Genomic DNA, 9,887 nt, shown 5'->3' on the forward strand with positions numbered 1-9,887 from the left:
ATTCATAGACGCGTACCATAAAACGAAAAAAAATATTTGATAGCCGTTCACATCATAATGCTTGTAAAATGAATAATTTAACCAATACCTTTTTGAATATATCTACAATTTACTGACAGCATCCAAGGGACATGAGATAGATAGACTGCCACGCTGATACCCGTGATACATTCTCACTGTTCCTTAAATCACTCGAATTTGTTATTGCTTTATTTATTTTATTTATTTTCGCGATGACTGCATGACATGGGAAAGATCCTGCCATAAAATCTTGGCCGGAGTTGATACAAACCTGACTGTGAACAGCTGTGCGCCTTTTCACTGTTGTTAAGCTGGGCTCTGGAATAGCATTAGCTTTTAGATAAACAAACGAACTATTATTTGTTTTTATTTGAAAGAAGAGATAACACCCACAACACCGTCCAATGGAAACGACAATTAAAACAGCCAAGTAAAAATTTGATAGCAATTCAGCCGAGCTTCGGAAAACAAGGATATTTCACACCACAAGAATATGTTTACTTTTTGAGTGAGTGCATTAACTGAACAAAATAGTGCGTTCATCGCAGATATATGATAAAAAATGCTCGATTTAACGCGGTCAAAAATGAAATTAAAAATTTCGAGGTTAATTTCCATTTCAATCCTTGTCACTTTCGCGTGAAACGAATTGTCACTCTTGGTCACTGAAGTAATTACTTTTATCAAATTTAGTATGGCAAAGCCCGGAAATTTTATCCGTCCCATCTCATAAACAAGCCATTTAGAGTCATATAACTTGAGTTATAACCAACCAATAAGAAAGTGGAACTGTTAAAACGCTTGACGTTGCTAATTTCTTAAAGATAATATTGCGCCGTGTTTTATCACCTGCAAACTGAGTACACCGCAACCTCAGTCACCACACCAGCGAATTATAAGTAGACGTACGCTTGACATTCTGACTATCTTGGGTTTTTTTTTATGTAAGATGAAACACTTACACGTTCTGTTAGTCTTAGCATGCTTGCTTGTTCAACTAGCTTACAGTTCGCTTCAACAGTCTGCCATGGCAAACAATTCTGGGACGCATCAACTTGCAAACTTCACCTCCAATCACCACGAATTTTATTTAAACGGAACGCTAATTTTTGCTGGTTTATTTCCCATACATTACGCTCCTCAAAAGAACAGTACACCGCAGCAGTGCCGAGGCAAGTTCAACATTCGCGGCTTTGAGGAAGCGTTAGCGATGATGTACGCTGTGGAACAGATAAATAACGATTTGAAAATTCTTCCTGGAATCACCATCGGAGCGGACATTAAAGACAGTTGCAGCAGTGTTGACTTTGCGATCAGACAGTGCCTGAACTTTAGTTTCGTTAAGAAGAACGTGGAAAGTTTGATGTGCGATCGAACGCGGAGCGTTAAAAGCGACCCGGCTAAGACTGTTGCTATTATTGGTTTGGGCTCAAGCGACGTGGCAATGGCGGTGACGAATTTCGCGGGGTTGTTTTACGTCCCCGTTGTAAGCTACTCTTCCTCTAGCAGGCTGCTCAGTAATCGGATTCGTTTTAAATATTTTTTGCGCACGGTTTCTTCCGACACTCTTATGGCTAGAGCAGTAGTCGATTTTCTGCGGGCGTTAAAATGGAATTTCGTCCACGTTCTCTATTCTGACACGGACTACGGACGGTCGGCAGTCGAGACGTTTGAGCACGTCCTCGCAGCCTCACCTGGAGCGAAAATTTGTCTGGCGGTGAAGAGCACATTCACAAAACACATGAGCACTCGGGAAATTAGTGGTTTCCTTGCAGATATTCAAGCGCCGCGGAATTTAAAAGCCAAAGCGGTGCTGCTCTTTACAACGATTGAAGATACGGAGCTCATATTGAACCATTTCAATGAGCTCAAGATGAGGGATTATGTGTTTATATCCACTGATCATTACACTGGGCCCACAAACAGGTTCCAGAGCTCGCGAGAGATGCTGCGACGAGTCGTTGGAGTCACACCGCAACATGGACATGTGACAGAAAAGTTTGTGAAATACATGGAGCGTTTCAAGGAAAATTGCACTGGCTGCCCGTGGTTACAGGAATACAAGAAACAGCCTCCTAAAGACCTGCAGCAGCATTCAACGTTTGTGCCGTATGTTATCGACGCGGTTTATGCTGCGGCGTACGGTCTGCACAGTCTTTTGAATTGCACGCCAGGGGAACGCTGTAGCCATTCACCGGACGAATTTCCACTGTTAAACAGGTAGGAAAAACGCTATGGGTTTTAGCTTAATTTCTGCTAGTAAAATGGGGTCTCAGGTGTTGAGAATAAATTTCCTTGCTTTTAGTATTTGTTTGTTAAAATGTGCACACAAAAATAGGGGCTTCATTTTGGGCAAAAGCCGCACTTGTTTAGTTTACAAGGCGGAGTAACCGAGGCATGACTTTAACGTGAAGCCAAGAAGCACGTGGAGAGTTATTTTGAGTCAGTATGTATGTGGATGGTTTTATAAAACTATGCTTGCACCAGCTTCTTTAATTAATTCCTGTTAACAAGCTTATAAGATACTCTATAGACCATATATCATTTCTAATGCCACAAATTATCAGTGTTTATAACTGCAATGAGTTTTCATCTTCGTTAAATAAAGTTACAAGTTGCTACTATTACTACTATACTAGTCATACTATCTCAAGCAGGTTGGAAAATGGAAAAGGAACTCTTTATTTTTACTTAAACATAGAAATCCAACGAACGTGACGCTGTTCAAATTTTTTCTCATATTAAAGAGGCTTTCAGAATGCAAATTAGTTTACTTCTTGGCATAAAATTAAACTGATGTCATTGAGTGATTGGGTTATTGAAAATTTAATTAGAAACAAGAATCGTTATAACTTTAAGGCTTTATGATGTCTCAGTTTCATAAGTTGACATCTGTTGCCAATGATTTTTTTTTATCTCTGAAAACATACTCGAGTGACAGTTCTCGAAGAAGACTGACATTTTAAAAGCTCCATGCTTTTTAAGGACAAGGGTCGTGATCGAACAAGTTCTTACTTTATGGATAATTTTTTTCATCAAAATGGAGCTTTGTTTTGTGAACTTACTGCTCTAGAATTAATTAGATGTTCGTTGTACATGTTGATTGGTCACTCTACTGTCAGAGATGGAACTTGGACAAAAGGAAAATATACCTGTTTCAATAAGTGTAAGATATAAAATTAACCAAACTCGATCTCTGTACGGCCTCGGAATTGATACCTTTATTACTGGAAGTATTTTCCATAATAGGTCTTATGCGCCAAAACGTTCTTGTAACAATTTTTCTACATCAGTATTTTGAAAGCAAAAATGTAAAGTATTTATTGCTTTAGTATTTCTCATTATACCTCGTCGGAAACCATATTTGAAATGAACTTTATTGACGCACTTTCATTTCTAGAGTTAATATTATTTTTGCCCTGCGCAGCCTTCCATCGGCGACAGTTTTGTTGTCGTTGAGCGGATCGTAGTGTAACCACCGAATTAAATGAAAGTTACAGGGGCTCGCGAACGAGAACATTTTTAAAAGCAAGATACTAATTTAATTGATGGCATCCTCTGTTACCAGATCGTTCTCCGGCCTTTTATAGGCGAATTTGTGTATAAACTAATTCAGTTTGGTATGTTTGGGTCCTTAACCTGAAAATATTTAAGTTGCACGGAAATTTTTAGGAAGTGCCATCTTATTCCCTTTATTTAGGAGCTGATGTTGGCTTTACGAAAATGGTAAGCTTACCTTTTTTCGCTTTTTAACGAAAATGGAAGAAATTAGCCTTCCACTGTGTCCAAGTTTGAGCTGTCATTTTAATTTGCCGAAGACTGAAACTTAAGATTCTCTTTCAAAACGACTATCTCTGAAGTTCTGATGCCTCCACAGAAATGAAACGTTGGATGCCCCCAATGTCATTGAACAGCACTAGTGCTTTACGGAAATCGTGTTGTACATTCAAAATTTTGTTTTTCGAAAATTGAAATGAATGCAAGCGAGCGATTTTCGTGTGCCCTGAACGAATGCTATGAGCGGTAATGTTATCGTCGGTCGCGCTTTCATAATGCTTCCCTAAAAATTGAAATGTGTTGTGTTCTTCAATTACAAATTTCCCACCCAATCATTGGTTGCCATGTTAAAAAAATTGATTTAAAATTAAAGATAGCCAAGTTATTTTGAGCTATATGACAAGTAGACGTCATTCAATCGAACAAGTGGCAGGGGCCTCATTTGCAAACCGGTTGTGTGAAAAAGTTGACACCACCCAAAGTAATTAATTATTTCCTTATCCTTGATGAAGGGAAGCATTTTTAATATAGTATAAAGTCTGGAACTCGCCACCTCCGACACCGGAATCGGAGAGTAATTTGTAAAAAGACCGGACACAAATTATTTAACCATGAAAAAGAGTGTTGAAAAAGCAAACAAACACGTGTGAAAATCGTTTTTATAGAAATGGTGTTTGTCTAAGCTTTGTATACAATAGCTCAAACTGGATTTTATTTTCTCAGCTTTATTGCTTTGCGGTTAAAAGGGAATATATGAAAATTCATACATTTGAACTGCGGAAGAAAGAATCAATAAGTGAATGATCGCAGAGGTCATTGGTTCGAATCCCGTTCAAGCAACATGTAATTTCATGACCCATGGAGTTTAAGTTAACGTTTTAAATACAAGAGCAGAATTGCACGCGCATGCGTAACTTTATCATGTTTCCTTTTTGCCCGTTGTGGAAAACTGAGCGAGTTACTAAAGGTTGTATTACATATTCTATGAATATCATATTTAATTTTGATTTAGTTATCATCGGTGGTTATAAAACGTTTCAGGTAAGAAGCTACTGAAGCAAAAGAAAGCTCTGCTTACATATTGAATGAGAATATGCAAATTCAAATGATCACAAATGACAACTGCGGATTGAATGTTGTATTAACTTGGCTAGGTTTCTCGAGCTCGCCGTGTAGTCAGCAACAAACGGGATTCGAACCAATGACCTCTGCGATGCCAGTGCAGTGCTCGAGCAACTGAGTTATCAAGACAACTGAGAGTTGATCGTTTTGGGTTTTATGATTACATCCTTAAGTGGTGAATAATGCTTGTGAATGCATGAAATTTTCGCTGATATTTGACTCATCATTTTGGGGACCAGGGATGGGAGAGCATTCGCTTTCCACCATGTGGTACTGGTTGGATTCCAAGACCCGACATCGGTTAAGTTTTCTGTTCACTTCCTTCAGCTCCAAGAGATTTTTTTTCTGAGTACCCCGATACCTCAACACTGATTTTCAAATTCCAATTTGATCCGGATATCAGATGGCCCCTACAGGTTGCCAGTAATTACAATCTCGTACCCAGAGCCCTCATTCTCTTTGGTCTGCGGTTGGTCGACAGAAAAGACTCTGGGGTACTGCAAATCCCCCCCCCCCCCCCCCTTTTTTTTGTAGGATTTCGGCGATAAAACAATGCAAGTGAAATGCAGAGATGCTACGGGGCAACCAATCAAAAACATTTTTTTTCCCAATTACCCACAGTACTCTCTCTTTCCTAGAGACCAACAGACCAAAGAACCTGGGGGTCTGGGTACGAGATTGCAGTCATTGCAGACTGTTTCAAGTGTAACCCTCGTTAAACGCAGACAGAGTAGATTTATTTTTTATCTTAATTGTTTGCAGAAACGACGAATTTCTCAGGAGTATTCAGAGCGCGAGCTTCAAAGGCGTGTCACGTGAGCAGGTCTCTTTCGATTCAAACGGAAATAGCGTGGGGGCTTATGACATCACTGTAGTAAATACGGAGACTGAGCAGTGGGAGCCCATTGGAAACTGGGTTTCAAATACGTCCAATGAAGTTGAAATCCCTGCGAATGTTTCTTTTCTGAACATAGACCTGACAAAGCTAAGAATGTTGTGGAAAAAGGTTTTCAACAATTCTGTCGAGCCGACGTCATTCTGTGGCAAGGAGTGTCCCCCGGGAAATTTTATGGTTGCAGATGAACATTATCAGGTCAGCTGGTTATGTTATTGTTGTTTTGTCAGTCATTTTTGTTGTTGTCGTCCACAGAATCAAAAGCTAGAACACTTTCGAAAGTATAAAGTTTCTAAGTAATTCTTAGTTTTTCTATTTCTAAGTATTTTAAAGTATTTTCATTTCTAAGTATCTTATTTCACTGGAAAGAAATGCTCACAATGACCTCCTGGCCGATACAGCATCATGATCGGTACGACGGGGAAGTCAGTGTGCAAAACCATACAATCTTCTATTTTTCTCTGTTTGACAGCGGTCAGGATGAGTGCCATACTGAGAAGTGAAATTTTGATTTGCATGGGTTTTTATTTTTAGTGGATGCTTTGAAGGGGCGCCTCACGGCAATTTTGCTGCATTTTGGTCAAAACTGCTCAAATACTTGACAAAGAACCCTTTTAAAATATATAAATAACATGAAATTGCTGTTAAAGCACTGAAAAGAAAATATTAAGTGATTTATCTGGGGGAAAACAAGCTTTATTTTTTTTATTTTTATTTTTTTCAATGTACCAGAAAAACTTGAAAAAATTGGCCAGCTTTTCAAGTTGCAAGCCATTTCAATCCTAGGTATCCACTGTAAAACATATTTTCTGTGCACTAGGAGGGTTATTATTAACAAAACTGAATAATTTATTTTGACGATTCCATCGATTCAAACGTGTTTTTTGGCTATTCAAAGTAACACACACAAAAAATGGTGTGACACGGGCCCTTTTTAACACGTACTCTGCTTTTTTATACCATATAGAGCTGCTGCTGGAAATGTGTTCCCTGTTCCAACAATGAAATTTCTCACACTCCTGTCAGGGGATCCTGTCACAGATGTCCACCTCACTATTGGACAAACGCCAACCACACCGCTTGCTTACCCATAATCCCTACCGCCGTCAAGCTGAGTGACCCAGCCGGCATACCCGTCGGCGTGGTCGCTGTGCTGGGCGTTTTGGGCGTCGTGTCCATTACTATTGTTTTCTCTCGGCATGGCAAGACGCACGTCGTTCGAGCATCCAGCAGGGTTTTGAGCTATGTGATGCTGTTTGGAATCTTCATCGGCTACCTGACGGCCATTTTGATACTATTGGAGAGAACAGAGACGCTTTGTGAAGTTGTCCTTTTCACGTTTAGTATCAGCTTTTGCATCGTGGTTGGAACACTATTCATCAAGACAAACCGGATTTACCGGATATTTAGTAAAACAGCCATGAGGAAAGGTACGTCATATATCATCACGTCTAACCTGAAAATCTGTATGGAAAAAGCCTAACTGGCTCACACGGCCGGGGCTGTTTCTGTAGCATGAAGCAACTATAAGTACTGCTCTTCCCCTTGGATTGAATACTAGTCCATCGCAGGGTTACCCCCAGTAGTATGTCGCTGGTACCCATACACTTGGGTGAAGAGAGACGATGTAGAGCAAATTTTTCTTGTCTAAGGCAACAACACAGTGATGAAGACACCAACCTAGCCTTGAACTACCGACCCTCCAGTCTTACCAAATAGAAATTATCCAATGAAGTTACTGAGTATGATTACGATGATGAATGTTTGGCTTCTGGTGCTATCTCCCTTTAGAATAAACAACAATAATAATACTAATTATAACAATGATAATGACGATTTCTTAGTATTCCACTGGATGGCTCTCCCACGCTAACAAACTGAGTATGCATCAAACGAAACATTACACTAAATTAAAGTCGAATTCTATTTACACATGTAAACAATATTTAAACTAAAGTAAGACTCTGTGGGCGTAGACATTATGCTACAAGCTCTACGAACAACTGCTAGCTCTACATTTGCCAGTGAACTCTGTATGCCTTTCTTGTTCACTTAGTGAAGCAGACCAAAACGTTAAGCAAAACTGAATCATCTCTTCAAAGGCTCTTATCACCCACTTAATTAACAATTTTTTTTTTTATATCTAGGAACTCCTCCATGTTTGAGTGACAGATGGATGCTCATTTTCATTGCCATCTTCGTTGCCATAGAAACAATCATCTGCGTAGTCATTGTTCTAACTACCCCTGAAGGCGATCTTAGAGAAGTAGTGTACTCCGACATGAAGAATGAAGCCTTTATACAGTGCAAGCTCGCGTCCTACACCAACTATAACATGGTCTTGTGGTGGAGTTATAACACTGGTCTGGTACTAATTTGCACCTATCAAGCATTCCTCACGAGAAAGGTCCCAGGAAACTACAATGAAGCTCGCTTCATTGCTTTCAACATGATGACCATCTCAACGGATGTGTTAATGTTCTTTCTGTGCTACTACGGCACGAACACTTACTATAAAGACATTTTGTTGAGCTCCTTTTTGATAGTAGCGGACACAGTAACTATCACTTGTATGTTCTTGCCCAAAGTATACGTGATCGTATTTCGACCCCAGAAGAACGTTGAGTACAGATCGACAGTTAACCTGGGAACACTGGACGAAGACGAATATCATAATGATCGGAAAATTAGCACGAGATCAAACGTCTCGATGATAAGTTCTCTTTCAACCGTCAGCAGTAGTATGGCGGATGCGAAAGAGAACACGGCATGCGACGAAAATCACCAGGAAGAAGGAACTAGAAAGACATCTTCTATTGTTTCGAACGGTAGCGCAAGAGACGACTCGTACCCAGAAAATTTGGATCATCGACCTGTGGTTTCATCACGTGAATCTAATTTAAGCACACGCACAGTGCGCTTCGAAGACGAAATCGATTTTGATTTTGCCCAGGATTCCCCTAATTTTGACGAGACTAGAAATTTGACAACCAAGTTTGAATGTCGTCGAAGAGAATCGACGATTTGAAACTGTAACCTTTTTCCCTACAAGACAAGAATGTTTCCAGTTCTTGCCCGCCTCATGCATTACGAGCATTTGTCAGGAAAAGAAGAATGATTGCCAACATCTTTCAGCTACACTGTTTTTAACAAGGTGGTACTGATTTTCCACGAATCCCTATATTTTTTTTCTTTCAGCCTGTTTTGAATCAATATGAATAAAATTTCAAAATTTTGTTAATAAGCGATATGCCAACAACATGCCTAAGTAAGCTGTGTGATAAATTTCTCTTTTAAACCATTGATACTTTGCAAAACATCTATCTAAGCATCACCCGGGGGAATCTTATGTACTGCACGTAGGTATACGTTTTCGTAACCAGATAGTGTGGCAATAAACTTAGAAATGCTACCTACGAGGCCGTATTTAATAGGAATATTTTGGATGGGGGAGTTCGGGGGGGGGGGGGGGGGACGGAAGTTGCAGAAAACAGAGAGAGGAGAACGAAAGCGTTCAAAACACCTAACCATGTATCATCAAAGTTTCTCCAAGCTGGGTTTATTTGTAAAGAGATCGTGACTTCTCAAAATAAAATAAAAAATAACAGAAGAAACAAGTTTGTAAAAGGTGAGGCCTAATACAATTATACAGCTGGCATCAGGTTAAATATTAGAGGAAATCGTGGGTTGCACATGGCATGCATACTGAAGACACGTAAAGGTAAAATTGTTTCTTTTCTAGTTCGGTTCCTCTTCCTCTTTACAGTGCATATGCCGCTATTTCTTCCAATAGAGCTGGTGAAGGCTGGCATTTGCAAGCCGAAAACACTGTAATTCATTGTTAAATCAGTTCTTGCATCTATTATGGGATGAGCTCGTGGGTGCGTTCATGGAAAAATTCAGAGGGTTATAGGAAGAGTCAAAGGGGATGCATTCATGAGATTATACAGTGAGGGGGTGCATTCAGGGGGTTACAGTCATGGAGTGAGTTCAAGGAGTTAGTTGTTATGAAAGCGGCAATAGTACAGACGGACCTTCACACTCGGTTTCAGTGAATCCGCCCAACCATCCG

General features: G+C 39.8%; 1 protein-coding gene across 1 annotated transcript; it reads left to right on the forward strand.

Annotated features, from left to right (window-relative positions):
* The first annotated feature begins 709 nt into the window (after positions 1–709).
* Positions 710–9,063, forward strand: LOC146455674 (metabotropic glutamate receptor 2-like). Its single transcript, XM_085094056.1, has 4 exons — positions 710–2,241; positions 5,683–6,013; positions 6,783–7,245; positions 7,963–9,063. The coding sequence occupies exons 1-4, from the start codon at positions 971–973 to the stop codon at positions 8,841–8,843; spliced, it is 2,946 nt and encodes a 981-aa protein (XP_084950182.1). The 5' UTR covers positions 710–970; the 3' UTR covers positions 8,844–9,063.
* The last annotated feature ends 824 nt before the right edge of the window (positions 9,064–9,887 follow it).

Source organism: Pavona decussata, unplaced genomic scaffold (assembly GCF_977016875.1).
Source record: "Pavona decussata unplaced genomic scaffold, jaPavDecu1.1 SCAFFOLD_272, whole genome shotgun sequence".
Taxonomy (NCBI): Eukaryota; Metazoa; Cnidaria; class Anthozoa; order Scleractinia; family Agariciidae; genus Pavona; species Pavona decussata.